The following is a 26,122-nucleotide window of genomic DNA, read 5'->3' as shown; positions in this document are numbered from 1 at the left end:
GATAAATGTCTGGAATTGTGAGGAATGGACTTGGGTTGTAAAGAAGTGGTTGAAATAGAGACAATAATGATGGGGTATTACAGAGACACAAAGGACAGTGTTTGCAAGACCACTGAATGATAAAGCATGTGAAAGCATATCTGGTTGGTAAAGTTGTGATTAGAACTTGTTAAAATACTTCTTTAAAAGGGTGAGTTTTCAGATGTGTGTTGAAAATGGTGAGTAGCCTTTAGAGGACAGGAGTGTATAATATTGGGACTAAAAATACTGAGTCTCTAAATTGGTAATACATTTATAGCTACTGCATAGATAGGATCTCCCCAAGCAGGGAGAGAGCAGAACAGTTGCTAGGGGGCTGGGCAGCTTCCTCCATTCTGATTGGCTGCATTACCCAGCAGCAGCCAATCAGGAGAAGGTGTCAGAACCCTGGGTCCAAAGAGAGGAAGAAACCGCAAGGAGCGGAGAGAGGTGTGTGTGAGTCTGGAGTGCATCACACCTTTCACCATTGTGTCCAGTATTTTTGGAGAAGCCACCTGGCAACTCTATACAATTATACAATCACCTTACAGGCTTTTATTTTCTAGGAACATGACTTCTCCTCACCTGCACAGTAACTTGCCGCTGCATTTTATTGCATACAGAGTTCCAGGACCAAGATCCATAACACCCAATGGATGGCATTGGGTACAATTGTATATTTCTCATGTGCCTAAAAGCTGCAGTCCATTACATTGTTTACTTTGTTTATGTGTACAGCACTCATGTCATTGGCCTCAATTGAGCTGATATCTTGTTGACTTTCTATACAACATTGCTCAATCATTTGAAGTTACAAATTAAGTGGATAAAATGTAAGTGATTTGTTATCTATCATCTACTCTCCAAACATGCCGTACTTCTTTACTTCTGTTTTATTGCTGCTTATAATTTCCTGGCCTAGCACATTATTACCATTCCAATGTAAAAGGCCAACTGCAAGTGAACGCCAGAGAACATAGCTGCGAGCAACAAACCCAGAACATGTTAAGAGAAGAGGTGCTCACAGGAAAGTGGTCAATGGCACTGCCGCTTTTTAGTTTTGTTTTTTTATGCCCTTGCCCTCTTTCCTTATTTTATTTCTCAACGGACTTACAGCAAAAGAAAAGGGGAAAGAAGTGTAACCATGCATATTTCAGCCTGTAGTACCACGGAGGAATTTACGAAATAAGAAAAGGGTAACGTTTTCCTTGGCGCTGGCTGAGATAACAGTAACACATCGCAAAGGCTGGCTAGCCACTTCAGGAATGACTGGGCTAAGGTAACATTTCTGTAGTTAAATTGCAGAGTGTGTGCTAAAGCCAATACTGTGTCATTCCTTCAATGTTTTGTCATATTTTTTTTTATGTATAATAGCAATCAGGTATATATTGTGCATTTTAATTCCATTAATTCAATTCACATATACTTGCCAACTTAAGGAAGCATACCAAAAAAGCAACCTGGTCTTAAATGTGATATTGTTCATTACCACTGTGCCCCCTTTCTACAATTGTTCTTTAATATAATTTGAAAATGACTTGAGCCCTAAAAGGATATGTATAGGACACATAATAGCAATTGTTGAGTGGCTTTTAAGTTATATATTAAAAGTAAATAGTCACAGAGTCTAATGTATTGATATATTGGCTTTGGAACATTTATTTACCTGTAACTTGTTGCCACATATATAAAGCACAAGCTGATTCACTTTTATATACTCATGCAAACTCTGCAATTATAATGCTATGACACTATGGCAGGAGTGGACAACTCTAGTCCTCAAGGGCCACAATCAGGTTTGAAGGATATCCCTGCTTCAGCACAGGTGGCTGAATCAGTGGCTGTCTTTGCCTGAGCCACCTGTGCTGAAGCAGGGATAACCTTCAAACCAGATGGTGGCCCTTGAGGACTGGAGTTGGCCACTCCTGCACTATGGCATAAAGACAACAATCCCATTCCAGGCAATACCACACCCCTCTAATATAAAGATTAGCTGAAGAAAACCAAATAAAACTGAACCTGTGGTTATACCTCTATATCAAGATGTTCAGTCCCACATCTAACAAAGGTAGAATATAACTATTTAATCAGGTCACCTTTTCATACCTAATGCACGCCATGACATCCCAGGCTTAGCTATCCAATACTTCTTGAGTGTCTCATAGATAGCACAGCCAGTTAGAAGCCAGACACTGACAACTGACTGGGAGGAAAACCCTGAATATATTGTTTATAAGAATTTTGGGCTTCCCTCTTTGATTCTCTCTTTAGAACCAGCTATGCAAATTGTACTGTCACCTTCAAAATGGCTACCTACTTGTTATTCAAGGACGTGACAGTGGTGGCATTGCTGCTTTTACTAGTAAAGTGGGTGACGACAGTAGACCATTTTGTGTTCCATATAAACAGTTTTTATTATTATATTGGGTATGGTATACATTACGTTGTTTTGTTCAGAAACATTGATTTCTCCACACAAATATAACTGTCATACACGCTAGAAAAACATTTATACCATTCTTAAAACATTTTAGGCATAAAAAAGACAGCAATTATAAATGTTACAATCATTATAGCTTATCTATTAAGAATTACAAATGCAAATATTTCAGAAGTGCAGAAGTCATGTTAGAGACACTGACTTTACAAATATATCAGTCCCTCTGTTATCTGTTTGTTCACGATCTATGAGAGAAATAAAACAAGTGTCGCTGCTTTCATTTTATCAGATAGATGGCACCATGTAACATATTTCCCATGTTAGTTTGAAATACAGCTGTTTATCTCGCAGCTTTCTTTAAGATTAATTAAATGCAAATGCAACTCTGTGAATCATGGGAATACCTGCCAGACCCCTTATTAATACCTTAACTTAAAAACCTCTGTGCCAAGGAGTCATTAATTTGCAAAAAGAAAAAAGTACTACAGCAGCCCTTTGCCTACAAACAATTCATGGATGGCTGCCAAATTAGCCCAGTAGCACTCTGATCCTCCTTTCAGGCCCTGTGGCCCTTTGAGGACACAATAAGGCTCCAATGATAACCTGGCAACCTAGGTAGAAATCCAGCCAAGTGTGAACGTTTGAAGCTGCAGTTTGGCTGCCATCGTGTCGGCAAAAAGAAAGAATTCAGGCACCATGTCATCCAGTACAAAGGATAAAAACAGATTCAACCGGAAATTCAATGTGGCACCACATATGGGATACATGAGTGCGGTTATACAACAGGCCACATATTTTTTTTGAACAGTCTCCTGCATGTGATGCCGAGGACATGTGTAACCATCATAACGTCTCGGGGAATCTGTATTTAATTTGAGTTGGGGTGGTGGCAGGGATTGGAGTTCTGAAGCCGCCACAGGTTTGTGGCAGATGGCTCTGTGTCAGCTATGACAAGCAGCCAGCCTCAGCTTCCTGTGCAGATTTTCTGCTCTCTCTGATCAGGTAAATATGGGCACACTCTGGAAAGTTCTACACATTCTGCCTTAGGCTGCAAGTTTGTGACTTCGCCCCATCTGTCACAAATCTTTCCTGGGTTCTGCTGTGAGCAGAGACCTGAATCTACCACGTAGGGCTGCCCAAGAAAACCGAGCAATATCACCCTGCGGAAGAGAGAAATGAAAACACGTTAACTATTACATGACAAAAAAAGCTTCCTTCTAAAATAAAAAGTGATCAAATGATAAACATATACATTTATATTCCCTTTCATAAACACCTAAGTACTGCTGTAATATCAGAGTATATGTGTGTGTATACATTTATATATACATATAATTATAATGCTGACAGTGTACTCGTGGCTTTATAACGCACAATACAAGTTTAGGGCCCCATAATCTAAGCAAAAAGACATGTATAAGAAACTATTCACTGACATGAGAATTAATATCGTATCACACTCAGAAGCCCAACTTCCTCTTTAAAAAGAATCAAAACATTTCGTTTTGTTAGAAATGTCTTTTTCCAACCTGATCAAATACTTCCCTGTAAAATGTTGGTGTATAGTGATATTTACATTGCAGGACTCTATGGCAGCAAGAAGGTCAAAAACAGTCCCTCATCATGAATATTGTGAGAGATCCTTCAGCACTGACTCTGGAATTACTGCAGCAACTCAATATCACAAGAATTCCACCCAAAAAATACTTTGCAATTTAAGGGCCTTACTCTATATTCTCCTAAGTAGACGATTTCGGCTAAAAATAAACAAAACGGAATTGGACATTTGGTCGCCGCCAAGTCTCTGTCGGTGTTCGGCTGCAGAGAGACCCTGTACCGCAACCGCTGGAAACTCAGCCGCCTGAGATCATATGCATTGTAAGGAACTCCAACCCTCTCTAATAGGGCATCTGAGATCAGATGCATTGTAAGGAACCCCAACCCTCTCTAATAGCGCGTCTGAGATAAGATACATTGTAAGGAAACCCAACCCTCTCTAATAGCGCCTCTGAGATCAGATGGATTGTAAGGAAACCCAACCCTCTCTAATAGCGCATTGAGATCAGATGGATTGTAAGGAAACCCAACCCTCTCTAATAGCGCATTGAGATCAGATGCATTGTACAGTCTTCTGTATTTGGTACAATTTAAAAATTACCTGAAAATTGCAGGAACACCTTTAGGGATGCCCAGGGAACCCAAGACTTCCTGTTGAAAAACACTGTTCTACTGTCTCTGTGTTCCAAGTCCCAACCTACTCAATCAATGGCACAGATTCTCTCCTCTTAATGTTTAATTTTATGTGGCTGTGGAGCATCCAATAGAATCAATGGCTAGACTTTTTTGACCAGACTAGCAGTGTCGCCAAGGTTCCACAGAGCAAATAGGAGAAATATTAAGTACTTCTCTCTTTCACTACATGTTGGACTGCTTTCCAACTTTTCTTCGCACTCCATTCCTACCATTTTCTTTTCATACCATGAGAACCGGATCAAATGCACGCAGCCCATAAGCCACCATAAAGCAATATTGCCCTGCTGTATTGTATAATTGCTCCTGGTATTTTAGCATTTACATTTATGCTTATATTATAAAGGTGTATGGCACATATAAAATACCATGATTAAAAGAAAACAAATCTATGTAACACACTTACTGTAATTATGATGTTGTGCAGGAATGGCAAGTTCAGATGGTTAATTCTATGCAGAATGTAATTATACCCACTGCATAAATATATATATATATATATATAAAGCAGAAAATAGCCGTGTTAGTCCAGTTGCGATAGTGCAGTATAAAAGAGTTCTTCAGTATTCGGTGATACCTTTTTTATTGGACTAACAATTAGTGTGTGTGTGTGTGTGTGTGTGTGTGTGTGTGTGTGTGTAAAAAATAAATAAATATATATATATACAGGCATACCCCGGTTTAAGGACACTCACTTTAAGTACACTCTCGAGTAAGTACATATCGCTCAATAGGAAAACGGCAGCTCAAGCATGCGCCTGTCAGCACGTCCTGAACAGCAATACCAACTCCCTACCTGTACCGAAGCTGTGCGCAAGCGGGGAGACTATAGAGCCTGTTACACATGCGTTATTTACATCAGTTATGCATGTATATGACGATTGCAGTACAGTACATGCATCGATAATTGGGAAAAGGGTAGTGCTTCACTTTAAATACATTTTCACTTTACATACATGCTCCAGTCCCATTGCGTACGTTAATACGGGGTATGCTTGTATATATTTATATCCAATAAAGAATATCACTTGTGAGCTCATTCACATGTCTTAGACAGGTCTGCAACCCTGCCTTTCACCATTATCACCTAGCATACAGTGCTTCCACTGCAGCAAGGGATTCTAGGAAATAACATGCAAATGAGCACACGTCACATTTTGCCTGCAATCCATTTTTACACAGAACCCTTATAAGCAAATGCTCTGCTGTTTCATCCACCATAACTTAAATTATGTATATCACACACATGCATACTCATAGAATTACATTATTTATTAGAATGCTGTTTAAATCCTTTGAAGAAAAAAGCTGGTTGTTTTCATCAGTTCCGACCATCCAACGTTGTTCCTTATCTTGTAAAGCTCCCCAATCACCTCCCTTTACTAATTCCATCAACTACTCATTAAGAAATATATATTTGCAGCAGTGATCACTTTCCTCCTCCAGATCTTGACTCTCTCTCTTGTTTACAGTACCTAAAAGTCCCTCTTACATTCCGCTTCCTATTCCCTGTGTCATACATTATAAATGCTTGTGTTCTTTTCACTCAACAAATGTGTATCCATCTGCCACCCTATTTATCCCCTCATCTTGGTGTCGAAGTTTAATTTTCTAAACATTTATTTTTCCCCTACCATGTTTTTTTTTCACCTCAAAAACAATATACTAACGGTTCCCACCTCTTTGGTGGGAATCACTAAAGGTCAATGAATTAAAAAATGGCCATTATCTGTATTTAATGCCAAGTGCATTTATCGTTCTATTCACTAAAGTCACAACGCAAGTGTTAAATGGGGCTCCTTACTGCGACATATGCAAATAAGGAATTAACAGCTAATTACTTAAAAAATAATGCCAATTTTTATCACCCTCCCAGGCAGACATGAGGCCTATCATGCCTATGTATTTAATGGATACTATATACCGGCCAGATAAATCTAGCCAACCTAGAATAGATGATACTTGAACTTATTAATATACTAACTCCATAGAAGCTCAAATGGTCAGCCCATGGACTAGCTTTCCACATCAGCTACTAAATGCTTAATATTTGCACAAATAGAGGTTACGCTTTTTGTATTTTATTTGTTGGGTGTTTATGTTGTATTTAATTACTTTGGTAGCCTGCTGCGTCAAAGCGGTTTAAATATTTTTCTTCGATAGGGTTATGCCTCCAGCCATCTCCCACCATTGCATCGCTAGCACTTAACACAAAATTATAGGAGAGAACGCAAATTTGCATCGCTAGCGTTATTTGTGTTAACAAGACTTTCATATATGTGTAGCCAGGTCACCTACTATTCTACCCTTGGGCTGGCAGTAAACCCTGGTACAATCAGGTTGCCAGTAGTTGATATGGGGTGTTCCCTCTCCGAGGAGCAGCACTTGAGTGACAGCGGGAGGCAGTGACATCCGGCCTGGGTATGACCAATCATGAGACAGACCTGGTGCCCTCCTCATGGCTGTACTTAAGGGCAGTGCCGCCCCAAATTCAGTAGTGCCTCTACCCAATTGAGAGGGGCAGGTCACACCACCAAGAGCCTGACTATTGGGCCTACTCTGGTCCTCTTCCCTTTGGGGGAAGAGTGAGTGTGTACCATACCTCTGCTAGAGGGGCAGGGAAGAGATGGGACTGCTGCGGGTGCCCTTGGCCTGTAGTGAAGGTCCAGGGACCATCCTTCAGTGGTAGCTGAGAGACTGCATCGGGCAGAACTCTGCTTTGTTACTGTACTGTACAGTGAGGACAATAAACAATTCCTGTTATACCTTTTGTCTGGTGTGTGACCTTACTGGGGGGAGAGGTAATCGTTCTACCATGGGAGATCACCTTCAGTTCCCTGGAGCCTACGGCAGACAGAGGCACTGCACTGGCAAAGAATATGTATGAACCCCAGAAGCCTAGTCCTGTGACCCCACAACAACCGGCGGACGACTCAGCCCTCCTGTTACCAGCAGGTATCATGCACCACATACAGCTGAACCCAGTTATAACGCGTTGCTCAGGATCCACATAATGACCGCGTTATAATCGGGATCGCAAAATGGCCGCCGCGTGAGGACTTACCCGGCATCTGCAGCTCTATCCTCTCTGTAGCTCTCTCTCCTCTCCCTGCTTCAACAGGCTGCGTCCAAATCTTCAAGGTTTTTTTTATTATAACAGTCAATGCTTTGTGGCCAACGGACACACATACATACACACAACTCCCCCCTAGACTAATTATGTTACTGTACCATACAGTAACCAAGCCCATGACCCTTCATACATTAGTATAAATTCTCTAGCTGCACACCACAGGGTTGGTGTGATGTCATTGACTCTATAAACAAATGTAACTTCTACTACTCAGTATTGAAAGGCAGTACTGAGCAGTAGAAGTTACATTTGTATATAGAGTCAATGACATCACATAAATCCTATGGTGTAGCAGCTAGAGAATTGCTACTAGTGTGTGAAGGATCATGGGTTCGATTCCTGCATGGTATGGTATAATTTATTCTTTTATATAATAATTTATAAATTCAAATATAAATAAAATAATAATTTATAAATTATACATTATAATTAAAATAAAATAATAATTTTACAATACCATGCAGGAATCAAACCCATGACCCTTCATACACTAGTGGCAATTCTCTAACTGGTACACCAGTAGAAGTTAAGTTTGTTTATAGAGCCAATGACATCACACCAATCTTATGGTGTAGCAGCTAGCAAATTTCTACCAGTGTATGAAGGATCATAGGTTCGATTCCTGCATGGTATGGTAAAATTATTGGTGTAGGGGGAGGGGTGTATGTGTGTATGTATGTGTGTCCGTTAGCAATAAAGCATTGAATGTTATAGTTAAAAAAAAAAAACCTTGGAGGTGTTATTAAATCGGGAGCCACGCTCAGACCGCGTTATAAGCGATCCGCGTTGTAGCGGATCGCGCTATAATGGGGTTGAGCTGTACGTAGTAATGGCCAAATCTCCCACCAGGTGGGGGAAACACTGTTAGATATGCAAAAGAGAATAAATATCGCAACCCATTTATAAAACAATCAAAATTCCCGGTGAATAAGGAGATCATTCTAAAATGATCGCCGCAATCCCATTTTTGTTTTAATGCCAATTTTTCACTGTGCAATATAAATATTTGGCGTACAGTACATCGCTCTTTGCCTCATGTAGAAGCAGGAGTACAGCAATTCTAGCTCCCACTAAAACAGACACTACAGTATGCAATGGGACTGGTTTCCATAAAAGATTATATTTTGTAAGGTACTGGGGCAGACTTAACATTTTCCATACAACTGTAGGGTCTCTAGTTTTCAAAATAAGGCTAATTATGTGCATTAAGGTTACACTCTGTGCAGTATAAAGCTACATTTGCACAGGGAACTTTACATTCTCACCATTGTCTAACAGACCCCGATTATCCATGCTGTTTATTTTTACTTGGGATTGCTCAAGTTTTCTTGCCATCAAATGTCTTTTTCTTTTGAAGTGGAATTCACATTAAAAAAAATGGCAATATTGGCAGGCACTTGGAAAATGCATGAAAACTGAAACACACTGGGGGGTTTGAGACTTCCTATGGAAACCTTAAGCCTTAGAGCACTGCAGGTACTGGGTTATCATCTCCTTCTAGACAGAATGTCTGAGTGTCCCTTAAAGTTAGATTTATTTGATAATAATACAACTGCTACAGTGTGCATAATTAGAACAAATCCAGAAAAAAATATATAACGTGAATTAGACAACAGAAGGTTTATAACTACTATTTCGCACAATCTGTTGTAAGACAAGGCGCAATTGCCCTCCTCCTGAGAGCTGTAAAGTTTTCTAGGCAAAACCAATTTATGCTCGGCTTAATAGAACCCATAAAATATTTGCTGGGGGCAAACTGCGCTTAAGGAGGTGAAATTTAAGTATGTTCATGTGAATAAAATATTAACCTTTATTCTTACGTAGGAACACATATATGCAGCTGAAATGTAAATTGTCATCACAAAAAAAATCACAGAATGTGACTCAGAAATCTAGTATAAAAAAAATGTTGCAAAAGATACTAGCAAGAGTGCAAAAAAAAAGTGTCAGGTATAATAAATTAAAATCAAGAATTTGTATTGCTAAAAAAACAAAGCTGGAATCATTTTTTTAAAACATGAAATACTAAACATTACATCTGAATTGTGTACTATGGGCATGAGAATCAAAGTGATATATACCATCTTTCAGCAACCTCCATCTTTCCTACAATATTTGTATAATTCCAGTGTTTCCTATTTATGATTGAAGGGTCAGCACTCGTTTACGTTGAATGTGCCAAATATCTTTTAGGAATGACTATTTATACATTTTATGGTAACAGATTTTGAATCACTTATATTCATGGCTGAAAAATCTGTAACATTAGTGTCTTCATGTGCTGAATAAATAACAAAGAATACATTTGAACTAGATTTCCTAGATGATGTCAGGGATCGTGTGTGTGTGTGTGTGTGTGTGTGTGTGTGTGTGTGTGTGTGTGTGTGTGTGTGTGTGTGTGTGTGTGTGTGTGTGTGTGTGTGTGTGTGTGTGTGTGTGTGTGTGTGTGTGTGTGTGTGTGTGTGTGTGTGTGTGTGTGTGTGTGTGTGTCTCACTTTCAGTATAGAAGGTAAGGCTTCTGAATAGTGAATTGCCTGCAAATATATCAAAGGGATGAGGGAAACTTGCATGTTTGGAGAAGGGAATTCATACGGTGGATGAGGCGGTGGAGGGTTATAAGACAGGATGGCGAGGAGAGGCACAGATAATAAGCAGAGCAGGGAGAGCATATAAAAAAGGGGTGGCAACTCCAGTCCTCAAGAGCTACCAACAGGTCAGGTTTTCAGGATATCCTTGTTTCAGCACAGGTGGCTCAGTCTTTGACTGAGCCAGTGATTGAGCCACCTGTGCTGAAGCAGGGATATCCTGAAAACCTGACCTGTTGGTAGTGCTTGAGGACAGGAGTTGCCCACCCCTGACACCGGACAATATTTGTGAATGAGGTCAGAGTTGTCTGTATTTATCCAACTTCTAAAACCCACGATGCACCGATTTGTAGTTCCCCACATTCTGTATCCATAGCACAGTGAGTGGCAAACCTTTCACATTCAGATGAAATGTATACTAAATATAAATCGATGTCTTGCTGATCTAAAAGCTATTCCACAGCTTTGTTCTCTTGACACATAGATTGGAAAGTGACGTAATATTAATCTTTCAGTGTCGGAGGGACTGACGTCTTACTAATTAATGACCAACAGTGGGCACGACCATTCAGCACTAAAGGGTATATAAAAATGTGCTTTGGTTTGTTCTGTTCACACTTTAAAGTTATTCTTACTGTAGACAGATACGGTAATTTTCTTTCCCCCATTTTAGACTGTTTTTCTTTGTACTGTATGTTTTATACTGGGTTTTTTTTACAAGCAGGACCGTTCTAGACACCATTTAAATCCCATTTAATACTGTACGAGCAGGGGGGGAGAGTAGGCAGGGGGGCGCAGGGGGAATAGTTTGCGCACCCCTGGGTTAAATAAACAAGGGTTTGCCATCTTTCTACAGCAACATTAATCTAAGCAAGAAAATATGTGATCATCAATAACATGTTCCCTACACTATGCCTGCTGCTAAATGGATATAATGCCTTTTGTGACCAGCCAATACATGTGTTTACTGCACTACAGCCATAAAACATTGGCCCATATTCACTAAGGGGTGCTAAGCTTTAGCACATTTTAACTCAGATGAATTAATAGGAGTCAGGGCGTGTTAAAGCGTATCACCCCTTAGTGAATATGCCCCATTGTCCCCTGTTTTCAATGTTTGCTATATCACGTGGATCAGAAGAGGAAGATGTACATATAAAATAAAACTACTTATAGTGCTTAGTAAAGGAACAGATAGTTTAACCTTTTTTTTTTTTTTTAATACCGTACAGCCGACTGTCTTCCGCCGATAGCAGAAGTTACCAAGCTGTCCTACAAGGTTCTGTTTGCTTTAGAAAAAGAACGAACGCACAGATTGCAGCCTAGAAAGTGTAAACCATACTTGATCAAAGCCTAAGGGGTTCACACATCATAAAGCTGCCTGCCTTCAGGGTGGGTTCCCCTACTTTTTCATTACAGGTTAAAAAGCCTGCGCACAATTGTACTGACTCGCAAAGTAATGGAGAACATTGGAACTGTGCAGTCAGCATTTTAAACTATTATGAGCTACCTTCTGAACCATTGCCAAGATAATAGACAATGAAAGATAATGAGCTTGAAATTGGGTGTTAAATTGCATTTTTGCTTTCTCTCTCTTTATTTTTTTTTTTTCCTATGGTTTAACTGTTTCCTGCAGATGTAAAAATGTGCTTTGCATTGCATATACAGTACGTCCCCAAGACGCTGTGTGTTCGGGGATAAACCAAACACTCAACGCCTTTTCTTTTCCACGACTCCCGTACGGCAGTGACGGGGTTAACATGTAATGAGATCTGATTGCACTCGGTCATATTAAAATGAATAGTGGGGGAAAAGACAAAGCATGGATTGCATTTAGTCTAAAATAGATCTTTCTCAACCAATTGGTTACTACTATTCAACCCAAATAAAACAGAAGCTAAATATAAGAATGTGAAGCATTGCAGGACCTGTGGTCAAATCACAGATTTTAAATAACATCTCAAAACCCTACTTTTGAATTACATAGTACTGTAGTTGATACGCTAACCCAGGGGTAGCAACAGGTCAGGTTTCCCGGATATCCCTGCCTCAGCACAGGAGGCTCAATCAGTGGCTCAGTCAAAGTGCTGAAGCAGGGTTTTCTGAGCCACTGATTGAGCCTCCTGTACTGAAGCAGGGATATCCGGAAAATCTGACCTGCTGGGGGGTCTTGAGGACTGCCCTGCGCTACCTATTAGAGCAAAATCCGAGTGTTTTCATTTTAAATACAATTAAACAGTTGTATGCTGTTAAAAGGCATTAAGGCAACATGCAACATTTAATTTGAGATTGACAAATGTGAGCCAAGGAAAGAGAAGAATACCTGGAAACATACAGTGCACCTGCTTTTTAGCACAGATAATATAATATTCTAATAGCAAAGTCGGCTTATCCTCATTAGTCTAATTGTAGGATATTTCTTTCAACTTTCCTTTAAAGCTAATAAGATGCATTAATCCAGGTTCATTTTTATAAGCCTCTTGGGTCCAAATGTAAAGGACAGTTATTTTAGAAAGCAATAAATTAAAAAGAGATGCAGCATGCCTTAAGTGCATGTATATCATCAGACCTATGTTAATACAACTGCCGTGTAGCTTAATTAATCCTGGTTAGTGTTACGACTATTATCCATACACAACATGCTTATTTTCAACATGCTTATTTTCAACTTAAGTACACTCATTATTTTTTTATTTATTTGAAAGTTTAAAAAAAAAAAAAAAAAAATGCAATTAATAAGGCACAGATGTGATTAGAAGAATTTGTAGTAAATACCTGGAATAGATGTTTCCTTACAATTTCGGGTCTTTTACAGAAATTCTGAAGCTTTTTCAGAAGCTGCTCAGGTGTAGAGTACAGATATTCTGCTGCAGGAAAAAAAACAGATACATTTTTAATGAAACAAAAACCTCAAAGCACACACTCTATATTCGTCACTTTACTAATTAAAAATGCATATTGCTCTGTGCCGCCTCATGTTTTCCATTATTTAAGCATGATTTTATAAGGTTACCTCGGCTCACAAGGATGTTTAATGCTAAGTAAGACAGTGTAGTTGTGCTGTTTAGACATCTCCTTTGGGTGATTAAAATACATTATTCTAATGTAGCACAATGCATGCGAGAGAGATTTAGAAAATGCGGTTTTTAACAAAACTACTTCAGCAATTGTGTATACTGACCTTTTCACATGACTGATTAAATAGTTTTATGAGAATATTTGTCTGTGTGTGTGTATATATATATATTTTTTGTATGAATATATATTTGGGGGTATAGAGAGGGGGAGGAGAGAGAGATGGGGGATAGAGAAGGGGGGGGGAGAGGGGAAGAGAGGGGGAGAGGAGGGGAGGGGGAGAGGAGGGAGAGAGGGAGGGGAGAGAGAGAGAGGGGGGGAGAGGGGAAGAGGGGGGGAGGGAGAGAGGGGGTGGGGGGAGGGAGAGAGGGGGTGGGGGGAGGGGGGGAGAGAGAGAGGGGGAGGGGGGGGAGAGAGAGAGGGGGAGGGGGGGAGAGAGAGAGACAGAGGAGGGAGAGAGAGGGGGGAGGGGAGAGAAGAGCGAGGGATGGAGAGAAGGGGGAGGGGGAAAGAAAGGGGGGGAAGAGAGGGGAGGGGGGGAAGAGAGGGAGGGGGGGGAAGAGAGGGGAGGGGGGGAAGAGAGGGGAGGGTGGGAAGAGAGGGGAGGGGGGAAAGAGGGGAGGGGGGAAAGAGGGGAGTGGGGGGGAAGAGAGGAGAGGGGAAGAGAGGGGAGGGGGGAAGAGAGGTGAGGGGGGGAAAGAGGGGAGGGGGGAAGAGAGGTGAGGGGGGGAAAGAGGGGAGGGGGGGAAAGAGTGGAGGGTGGGGAAAGAGAGGGGAGGGGGGGAGGGGGGGAGAGAGGGGAGAGAGGGGAGGGGGGAGAGAGGGGAAGGAGGGAGGGGGGAGAGAGGGGAGGGAGGGGGGGGAAGAGAGGGGAGGGGGAGAGGGAGGGGGGGGAAGAGAGGGGAGGGGGAGAGGGAGGTGGGGAAGAGAGGGGAGGGGGGGAAGAGAGGGGAGGGGGGAGGGGGGGAAGAGAGGGGAGGGGGGAGGCGGGGAAGAGAGGGTAGGGGGCCGGAAGAGAGGGGAGGGAGGGAGAGAGGGGGAGGAGGGAGAGGGAAAAAGAGTGTGTGTGTCTGTGTCAGAGCATACAATAACAGTAATCTAAAAAAAGATTGGAGTGGGTGCTTCTGCTAACGAACTAAACTATGTAGAAGGGTCAAAAAAGCAGTCACACCAAATGGTACAATACATTTATATTTATTGTACCATTTGGTGTGCCTGCTTTTTTTTTTAACACACACACACACACACACACACACACACACACACACACACACACACACACACACACACACACACACACACACACACACATATTTTAAGTACATATGGATGCCAATGTTAGCCCTCTTTATATTATGTATTGCTGTGCCACCATGAGACCAATGTAAAAAGTTTTTTTAAAACAAATTACAGTATATTTTGTTATTTTTTTAAAACACAGATGGTACGTATAAACGCAGGCTAATGTATTATATGACATGTTTTTTTTTTTAACATTAACATACCGGTTTGCCAAATAAACAATTGCTCTTGCAAAGGCTCATTTTCAGACTCTTTGTTTTTGTTTCCTTCCCCCACCCCCCCAGTACGGTTGTGCATCGCAATTGGAGGTACGTGAAAATATGGAATACCTGAGAAAATCTCCGGGTACACCAAAGATTTGGGACACAATGGGTAGCAGCCACAATACACCGCTTCCAACCTGAAATGACACAACACACAGAAAAGCAACAGAGTGAGTTTTTACTACTACTCATTTCCATTGTCTTGTGCGATGTCGCTCACGCTGCCACACGGGTAGCTGGTCAAGTTAAAAGTGAAACTTTATTCCAACAACCCTGCCCCAAAATGTTGTAGCTACTCCTTTCAGTGAAAATGTTATGGATCATGTCTTGAGTTATACGGAACAGAACACGCAGCATATGTTTGTTCGCTGAATAAATCAAAGCACAGCTCTGCATTTTTTTTTTGTCCTTTAAATGCTGCTCAACACATTTTGTAATCAGCAAATAAACACATGCAACAACACGGTAAAGTATGGACAGATTTTGTTAATCATGCTGCAGAAAACAAGGATGTTCATTTTCAACGTATGGTCAGACACCACAAAACAGATTCTCTAATACTGCAATGCGCAATAATTCCGTGAGTATTCGGCAATTCTGTTAACAGCCATTTCAATAGATTTTGTGCCTCGTATACCCGTTTTGTGCTTATGTTGTAGAAAATGATACCAATATGTAGCGTGTGCTAACTTTCGCATTTGTACATTTGTTTCCTAAATACGTCGAGGTGTTAAAATGATGCCAAATGTTATCTTAATGTTCTACTTAAACACAAGCTAGCTTGGGTTACCATCTCTATGTCTAAAAAATAACAGTGCCATGCTAAATGAGGTTTGTCTTGCTGCATACTGACAACAAACTGACATGTCCGAAACATGTAAAAATATACTTTTATTTGTGTTGGCCAGTAGAAATGTAAGCGAAATTCAAAACACGTCTTTAACTGTGTTTATGTAAAATGGTTTTGAAATGCAGCCAAATAGGCTGACCGTAGAAGGAATTGGTTTTTCGAAACTTTCGGGTTATTTTCTGCTCCAAAACTATTTGAGGTCATGCTTACTTTTTTCTTGATTATTTTCAATGACACAAACATGTATACATTTTTGGCTATGCATTTATTATATTTCACTGTCAAAGTATCAAATTAAATCAAGTACATCTTAATTTCCATTATAATGCATAGGGCAGGGGTAGCCAATTCCAGTCTTCAAGAGCTACCAACTGGTCAGGTTTTCCGGATATCCCTGCTTCAGCACAGGAGGCTCAATCAGTGTGAGCCACCTGTGCTGAAGCAGGGATATCAACAGGTCATCTTTACAGGATATCCCTGCTTCAGCACAGGTGAAGACTGAGCCACCAGTGCTGAAGCAGGGATATCATGAAAACCTGACCTGTTGGTAGCTATTGAGGACTGGAGTTGGCCACTCCTGGTGTAGGATGTTTATTGTCTTTGAATAGAATTGTATTTAATTTATAGCGTCAAGGAAAGCATATGCAGCTTTGTTTTAAATTAACCCCTTTAAATATAGAGGCTCTGCAATGCAGTGCTCAGTGCTCTAAAACAGAAGTGCTCAACTACAGTCCTCAAGACCCCCCCCCCCCCCTCCAACAGGTCTGGTTTTTCAGGGTATCCCGGCTTCAACACAGGTGTCTTAATCAGAGGCTCAGTCATCAACGGAGTCTCTGATTGAGCCACCTGTGCTGAAGCTGGGATATCCTGAAAACCTGACCTGTTGGAGGGGTGGGGGGTGGGGCAGGGGTGAGGAGTGGAGCACCACCGGCTCTAACACATGTTGCAGCTTCCCTTAGCAGTAAAGAGAATAAATGGCTGGATTAGATGTAAACTCCATTCTACAATCCCACATATAAAAGTGCGCTCCTTCGAGATGCTCTTTTCGGAGACAGCTAAAGAAAAGAAGAGCACCCTCTTAACCCTTTAAAATGCACATTTCCTCATTGACAACCAATGAAAATAAGCAGGTACATCTGAAAGGCTAGAGCCTGAAAAAAAGGAAGTGACACTTGTGGTTTTTAAATGCAACATCAACATTTTTTAATTGAACATCGCAAATTGCTTCCCGCTATATGAAAACTCCTCAGTTGAGTCTATTTCTAAACATGTTTTTCCTATATGAGTTTAGTATATAAATGCATTAAATACAGTCATAAAAGCAGTTTGTAGGCATTGTTTATTCTAAATGGTCACAAATAGGAGGTACGGCACATAAATAGCTGGATGGGACATCCACCTTCTGGTTTATTGCTGCAGGCCCCTTTCCGAGTGAAGACGTTACTTAGACTGCAGCTTGGATAAACTATTTAGAGATATATTTTCCCCTCCTCAGCAACTCTTAGCTTGGAGAGTATGTTGGATTAGTTGAATAAAATCAACATCAGTGATACTCTCAAAAAATACTGTATACTGCAGGCAAAGGTATGATTACAAAGTACTATGGTCAGTTATAATATTGAAGGCTGTCAGAGATCTGTCTCAGTCTTTTGAACTAGTTTTCCAAAGGACTTGATGAGAAAAGAAAAAATGTAGGAGGGCCAGAAGAGTATTATAATGTAATTTTAGGCATATATAAAAATACTTGAAAGTCACTATACTTAAAAAAACAGCATTGTGAACATGCTCTAAAAATGTTGCATGTGCTCATCATCTTAGCTGAAAAGTGAGTGTGAGTGAAAAATGACCCTTTATTGCTTGAGAAACCAAGGAAATTAGCATTAACTAGTCCGTGTGCGCCTCAAACGCATTAGCCAACGGGGCCACAGGAACTCTGGCCCAAGGTGTAACATATATATATTTCCTTTCCTATTGTCTGATTTTGTTGCACTTATTGTATTATTATAATTCCCTGTACTGTATTCTTTGTGAAGCACTGAGTACACTTTTTCTGAGCAGTACACCGGGCGAAGTTTTAGAATAACGTCCGCTGTAGCTGTACTGTATGTAAATAAAGACATACAATACAATATATATTGTTTGTATGTATATATATATCATCATATGTATGTATGTATATATATATATATATATATATATATATATATATATATCATACAGTTCCAACAAACCGTTTACTTTTTTTGCAAACAGCACACGCCTCTTACTATGTATGTATTTATACGATGGAAGCATGGCATACTTTTGTTTTTGTAAAGGACCAATCATCTTTTGCCATTTCCCAATATATAGAACTAGAAATAAACTGTTCTCTTCTGCAGGAGCCAACAACATACTGCTCTGCAAGGACTTGTGGCCTTGACAGCATCAAGTGGGTTAAACAGCAGATAGAGTACACTTGATCGTTGCAATAAATGGCCAGCAAATGACCTTTTTCAGAGCAATTAACAAATCATCTGCTAAATCGATGAATCTTAATATTCAGATCTATTCCCTTCAGTTCATATAATTTATCTGCAAATAGTTATTGGGCTTTTGATTCTAAATATAATTAGCTGATAATTTTTCCTGGCTGAATTACTTTTCTGGAGGGCCTACAGAGGCTCCGTGTCGCATTATCTAGTAATAATGAATCAGATAGGTGAATTTTTTTTTAATACTGTAATGAGGATGAGACACAGTTGTGACACCTGAGTCTAGTAATAACAGAAGACTGCTAATTATCGACAGCACTTTTTGTGTGATGCAGAGAGAGAAAAAAATCCCTCATTATTAAAAATTTCTTTTTTTAAAAGTTACATTATTATAAGTGACACCGGAGGAGAGTAAATAAAATGGAGTGATTAAAACATTGCTGCTTTAAGGGTGTTTTTAATTAAATGGAAATGCTAATGTTGTCATACTTAGCAGATGGGATTAAAATTAGTTATTGTAACTCATATTTTATGTTATGGTTTCCACAGCGTGCCTACGAGATCTAAGAAAGTGATACATTCCACAAGACATTTAAGAAATGAAATTTTCCTAGTCGTTGCAACTCATAATAATAATAATGAAGATTGTGAATAAACAAGTGAGGGGTGGGGGGGGGGGAGGGATGGGGGTGGAGGTGGTTGGGGGAATCTGCAATAGGTTTTGCTACGGTGACTAATCTATCATGTAATGCAGGGGTGTCCAACTCCAGTCCTCAAGGGCCACCAACAGGTCAGGTTTGCAGGATATCCCTGCTTCAGCACAGGTGGCTCCATGATTGTTGGCCACCCCTTATGTAATGCAATCTGAATGTGCTCGACAGTCCATAAAACAATGACACTTTGCTTTTATTCCTGATTATTCTACTCCCTTTTAGTTTTTCTCTCTACACAAACAAAAGTTTGAGGTTTAGGCATGCATCCAGCAGCAAATGTGATGTCAAGAAGGTTGGGATTTGGTGGAGAGAAAGATGGTGGCCACCCACTAAGGTGATGTTCTACACTGAAACCCAGGATACAGCATGTAGCTGCAGATAAAAACCTAATTGCACACTTTCTCCTACTTTATTTGTGTAAAATTTTCCATCTGCTACATCTAAAGATGTCTAAACTGTTAGTATCAAACCTGCATTCAGCTGCCAGCTGTGCACATTAAGGATTTCAAAATGCTGAGTAAATGAGGCATCATAAAACCTAGAAGTACTGGTCCATCTGCCCAGTACTGGTAGGAGCCCCAATACCTGGTCCCTCCTAAAGTACTACTGCTGTTCATACAGAAGCTACGATGATTTTTTTTTATACTAATGTGCGTATGGCTTTTGAACTTGAAGATTCCATTTGCACTGCTACACTTTGGTATAGCGCATGGCAATGGGTTGTTTTTCCATTTCTCGCTGCACGTAGTGACATTGCATGAATTAAAATAAAATCTAAAATGTCTTCCCCTCCCCCCTTTTCTTCAAACACCCCCTATGATGATTTTGTATTGTGATGTTATGATTTGTTTTTATTATAATTTTTTTTTTAAATTGTTTTGTGAAAGGACTTTACTCTTAAATGGGTTTTGCGGATATACAACATCCAAAGAGGGAAAGTAATACTGACAGTGCTACTGACTTGGTCACTTAGCACAAGTGTGTAGACGCACTTACCAGAATGCCCTCCTACTGTCTCTGTACGTTCTTCCTACCATTTAGATGGTAAGCTCTTCGGATCAGGGACTCTGTAAGAGACGTTTGCAGAGGTACGCAATGGAGACCTTTTAAAGTGAAACTAAAATTAGGCTTTATTGCGCCTGTCCCTTTAACACAGCAAAAACAATCAAAATAAGCAAAAGAAAAACCTACTCCACATTGGAGAATATCTACATGTTGTCCAGCCCTCTATAACTGGGTGGTTAGCTATGCTAATTACCAGCCCTAAATATATATACATATATACAGATATACAACAGTCCCATAAGAAAGTCTTATCTATTTCTTGTTGCTGTAGGGGAAGGCCTCTCTGCTCTTCTGGGTCAGCACCCTTGGGTGCTAAGGCAATGTCTGTCCAGGTATAGAGGTCTGATCCCCTTGTCTTGCTATCATGCTGCTTTGCGGGGACACACTGGGTAATCAAGACACTCCTGCATACTTTAGCAGCCTGCAGATTTTCTTCCTGCAGAGATTGCTGTTTTTCCTCTGCATTCTGGAGGTGTGTACGCAGACCTTGCAGTTGGTTCTGCAGTCGGTGCTCTGCTTCAAACTTTTCATCTTCCAATAATTTCTTTCTTTTTTCAAGCTTGTGCAACTTTTCATTCTTTTCATTGACATGGTCAGTCAAATCAGAATGTTCTTCTTTCAGCCTTGTATTTTCTCTTTTCACAGTCTCTATAATATTTAGGGCCTCTTCATAGTCCTCCTTCCACTTACGCACTTTTGAGTTAAGACTCCCGGTCTCTTGGCGTCAGACTTCTATCTCTTGGTTGAGGATGTGAAGCTCCTTCTGAGAGACTTTAAGATCCATACCAAGACTGAGGATAGTTATTTGAGAGATGTCCAGCTCTTCAGAGAGTCTGTGAAGTTCCTTTTTAGAGACTTCCAGTTCTGTGTGGCAACTGCTGATCTCTTGGTATGCGGCATTCAGTGTTATGCGGAGAGTATGAACCTCATTCTGCGATATGTCCACCTCTGTCCGGACACTGTTGACCTCCTGGTGTGAGGCATTCAGTTCTATGCAGAGAGTGTGAACTTAATTCTGAGAGACTTCCACCTCTCTGTGGCACTTGCGAACCACTTGCTGAGGGAGACTAATTTCCTTCTGAGCCTCCTCATACTTCTGCTTCAGATTAGCAATCATTCTATCAGATTTACTCTGCTTTTCATCCATAGCGGTAATAGTAGCGTGTGCTGTATCTAGATCTGTCCTTAGATCCTCCGATTCGGTCTTGGCCAAAGAGTAAATTGTGAGAACCGTCTTCTGTAGCTCAGCATTATGTTCTCTCTTCAGTTTTAATTGTTCACAGACATGCCTGGTATTTTGGAGGGCATCTTCAGGGCTGGTCAAGGGTTCGTCACTCACTAGTTCCGGCTTTGCTTCCCTGGTATGGTTGAGGGTTTCTCACTATTAGAACCGGAATTACACTTCTTTGGGGTACACGACTTCTGCCTTGGGTCCTCTGGATATTCTGTCATCCGCGGGACAAATTCTCAATTTTCTTTAGGCTGTAGGGCATCTCGAACCACCTTTTTCTCCACGGGATCTTCGGACGTGTCTGTTCCTCCACGGTAAGTGAAGAACCGCTTTTTTCCCCCTTTTTTGCCTCTTTGTTTTGGACAACTCCGTCCCATCAGGGATACTGGGGTTTCCTTTATTTGAACTTTCAGTAGTATCACTGTACCCGCCAGGCTTTTCTTGCAGTTGCGTTAGCTGCCATAGATATTCAGTGATCTGCTGCTGCCGCTCTTGCTCCTGCCGATCACATTCATCATCATAGGGAGCGATCTTTTCGGTACGTACCGAGTTCAGGCACCCCCACCATTCTTAGGTTGTTTTGTGGGTGTGACTCGGTTTGGGTTCCCCATAAGAGATGTCTTTATCCTCATCCGTATCTTCAAATGACCGGAAGAGCCACTCTTCTGTGGGGTAGGGTTCATTACAGGAACTCCGCATCTTGTCCTCCATTTTGGTGGTATCAGGTTTATTTTTCTTCCTGACCTCAGGAGGTGCTATTGCAGCTGTTTTCACTGTATTCGCTAGAACCCCTTCTGGTAGTCCTACAGGTGGGCAGACTTTGCAGCTTTCACAGGCGTCTCTGTAGACTTTTTCTTCTTCTTTATTTTGGTATGTTTTACAACATCAGCAGTGCTGTGCACGCACTCATTCTCATCAGTGATACTGGATGTGCACTTGCTAAGTAAAACTTCTGTACCTTCCTTGGGTCCACAGTGCATTACTTTCTGCTGCAGTTCCTTGGCTCATTTAAAGAAATATTTCTCTGGCTGCTGCCCTTTTTCTGGGGCCAAGTAGGGGCCATCCTCATTGTCCGAATAAGGCCTCAGGGGACACTGCTCCGTGTGGCTGGGTTCTTTACATCAGAAACACATTTTCTTCCCCATTCTTGCATTCTGTATTTGACTTCAGCTGGGCGGCCATTTTAAATTCCCAGGGTTTTTTTCCTTCACCAGTGGTGGGGTAGACTCTGGTCACAGCATCAGTCCCTTGTGTGGGTCACCGTCTATCGCAGTCCTCCCTGTCCAACTGTGGCATTGTGGCTATCTTCAGTGCAGTGTAGTTTTCCTGCCTGGATGTGTAGCCCTTTAATTCTGGTCACTTCTGCAGTGTTTTGTTGCTCAGACTGTTTTTAGGAACACATGCAGGCAAAAGCACAAAACATTTTCACAGGCAGTCTCCGGGCCCCTTTGAACTTCAAGGGCCACCTCTCATCCCACTCCTGCCACCATATGTATGAGACGATTGCAGAGGTACGCAATGATGACCGCAATGATGACCATTTAAAGTGAAACTAAAATTAGGCTTTATTGCGCCTGTCCCTTTAACACAGCAAAAACATTCAAAATAAGCAAAAGAAAAACTACTCCAATTTTGAGAATATCTACACATGTAGTCCAGCCCTCTCTAACTGGGTGGTTAACTAAACTAATTACCAGCCCCAAATATATATGTATGTATGTCTTTAATTATATAGCTCCATTAGTGTACATAGAACTTCACATTAATAATATATATATACATATATACAGATATACAACAGTTCTATAAGAAAGTCTTATCTATTTCTTGTTGCTGTAGGGCAGGCCTGCACAACTCAAAGCGAGAAGGGCCGAACTGCTCCAAGGAAAAAAAAATTGGGCCGCACGGGTAAAATCATCATCATCACCATCATCAGCTCTCCTCCAGCACCTCATCATCATCCTCATATCTTCCCCAGCACCCTTCATCATCCTCATATTTCCCCCAGAACCCCTCACTATCAACCTTTGCGATACTCCCCATCTATCTCTCATACCCCTATCTCTCCCCCTCACCCACACACATAATACTCCCCTAGACATCAAACACAAAATACCCCCCTACACAGCACCCCCCCCCCCTTGCACCTCACATCACTCTCCCCCCTTGCACCTCACATCACTCTCCCCCTTGCACCTCACATCACTCTCCCCCCTGCACCTCAAATCAACCCCTTGCACCTCAAATCACCCCCCTTGCACCTCAAATCACCCCCCATGCACTTCAAATCACCCCCCCTGCACCACCAATGACCTCCCCTGCACCTCAAATCACCCCTTGCACCTCAAGTCACCCCCCTTGCACCTCAAATCACCCCCTTGCACCTCAAATCACCCCCCCCCCCTTGCACCTCCAATGACCCCCCTGCACCTCCCATCACCCTCCCCCCCGGCACCTCACATTACCCATCACCCTCTCCCCCCATGCACCTCACATCACCCTCTCCCCCCCTGCACCTCACATCACCCATGACCCTCTCCCCCCCTGCACCTCACATCACCCTCTCCCCCCCTGCACCTCACATCACCCATTACCCTCTCCCCCCCTGCACCTCACATCACCCACAGGGCCGCCAACAGAAATTATGGGGCCCGGGACAAATGAAAGGAGCAGCCCCCCCCCCCCAAACCCATAGCGCCCCCCCCCCCGAACCCATAGCGCACCTATCACAAAAAAAATCTTTTAGCGCGCAACTTTTACTTAACTGTTTTCTTATTGTGATACAGAAAAAAACATTACAATGCAACCTATTTATTTTTATATTTTCAACAAAAGACATGTGACTGCCTGCTTGGGTGGGTGGGTGGGTGAATGACAGTGACTGGGTGGGTAAATGACAGTTGGGTGAATGGCGGTGCGTGGGTGAATGGCGGTGCGTGGGTGAATGGCGGTGGGTGGGAAAGAGTGACTGGGTGACAGTGACTGGGTGACAGTGACTGGGTGGGAGAGAGTGACTGGGTGGGAGAGAGTGACTGGGTGGGAGAGAGTGACTGGGTGACAGTGACTGGGTGGGTGACAGTAACTGGGTGGGTGAATGGCGGTGGGTGGGAGACAGTGACTGGGTGGGTGGGAGACAGTGACTAGGTGGGTGGGTGGGAGACAGTGACTGGGTGGGTGACAGTGACTGGGTGACAGTGACCGGGTAGGAGAGAGTGACTGGGTGACAGTGACTGGGTGACAGGGTGACAGTGACTGGATGACAGTGACTGAGTGGGAGAGAGTGACTGGGTGACAGTGACTGGGTGGGAGAGAGTGACTGGGTGACAGGGTGACAGTGACTGGGTGGGTGACAGTGACTGGGTGACAGTGACTTACCTTGACCGGGTGGGTGCAGCTTGCCGCCGGACGCTTTCCCCTCCTGCCCCCGATATCCCTGCGGCAGCTGCCCGGGACGGGAGGTGGGCTTGGGGGCACGGGCTCGGGGGGGGGCTGCGGGAGGTGAGCTCGTGGGGGGGGGGGCACGGGAGGTGATCTCGGGGGGACGCGGGAAGCTGGCCGCGGAGGGAAACGGTGGGAAGCAGGCCGCAGAGGAGCTTGCTTGTTACTTCCCCCTCCGTCCCACGTTGGGAGCAGGGGGGGGGGAGCAGCCGCAGAGGAGCTTGCTTGTTACTTCCCCCTCCGTCTCACGTTGGGAGCAGGGGGGGGGGGAGCAGCCGCAGAGGAGCTTGCTTGTTACTTCCCCATCCGTCCCACGTTGGGAGCAAGGGGGCGGGGGATCGCCGCCATTTAATTTTTTATTTATTTAATTAACTTGCGCCCGGCCGGAGTCATCGCAGGCCGCATAGAGAGACCAGATGGGCCGCATGTTGTACAGGCCTGCTGTAGGGGAAGGCCTCTCTGCTCTCCTGGGTCAGCACCCTTGTGTGCTAAGGCAATGTCTGTCCAGGTATAGAGGTCTGGTCGCCTTGTCTTGCTATCAGCATACAGTACAGTCCTTCTGCAGCTCAAGACATCTGTTCCTCTGGTCAGTCCAGTGTGGACTAAGGAAATCCTCTTCCTGTGTCTCAGAACAGGCTTTTTCTGACAGACCTCTGATTAGGCACGTGGAGTTGGTTGATTGCTGGTGTGCAATTCACCAGCACACTGCTGGATTAGAGGCAAGTTTCTTAACATGGATAAGTCAGACTCCATTTCCTAAATGTTACTTTTATGTCTGAAGCACTTATTCCCATGATCTGTTATTTGTATTTTATATGATTGTCATGTGTATTACTACTGTGAAGCGCTATGTACATGAATGGCGCTATATAAATAAAGACAAATACATACATACACTGGGCAGAAACGTATATATCCAACTGTGTGACGACGAGTCGCAAGCAGCTTCTCACTTCTCCTTGAACCCAGCCCGGAAGTTTACGGAGGGTCTCGCGCCACGTCAAAAGAGGGCGTACAGCACCCCAAAAACTAATCTTGCTGATGAAAATATACCACGGTTGATATTCTATGTTTTGTGATGGATCATATATTTTCCCTCTGAACAATGGACAAGGGTGGCAACTATTTGAAAGCAGCAAGCAAAATCCTTTCTTGTCAGTGCTCTCAGGTTGTGCCTGGGTTTATAACTTGTCAGTATTTGAATGCTCTCTGTGTCAATGGGGGTGGGGAAAAATTGTGTGCCATTTTATATGCCTTCCATGGACTGCCTTGTCCTGGTGATAGC

General features: G+C 42.3%; 1 protein-coding gene across 12 annotated transcripts in view; it reads right to left on the bottom strand.

Moving 5' to 3' along the window:
- Positions 1-2,418: 2,418 nt before the first annotated feature.
- QTMAN (queuosine-tRNA mannosyltransferase) overlaps positions 2,419-26,122 on the bottom strand; it is a 286,265-nt gene continuing 262,561 nt past the window's right edge. For all 12 annotated transcript variants that reach the window (XM_075609453.1, XM_075609450.1, XM_075609448.1 and 9 more), the window contains 3 exons: positions 15,133-15,203; positions 13,202-13,293; positions 2,419-3,618 (listed from right to left, as the gene is read on the bottom strand). In XM_075609453.1, coding sequence (XP_075465568.1) covers positions 3,535-3,618; positions 13,202-13,293; positions 15,133-15,203 — 247 coding nt within the window. In that variant the 3' untranslated portion in view covers positions 2,419-3,534. The remainder of the gene's footprint in view (positions 3,619-13,201; positions 13,294-15,132; positions 15,204-26,122) is intronic.

This window comes from Ascaphus truei, chromosome 7, assembly GCF_040206685.1.
Source record: "Ascaphus truei isolate aAscTru1 chromosome 7, aAscTru1.hap1, whole genome shotgun sequence".
NCBI lineage: Eukaryota > Metazoa > Chordata > Amphibia > Anura > Ascaphidae > Ascaphus > Ascaphus truei.
Note: the sequence above shows the minus strand (reverse complement) of the source record. Positions and strands in the feature narration are given on the sequence as shown.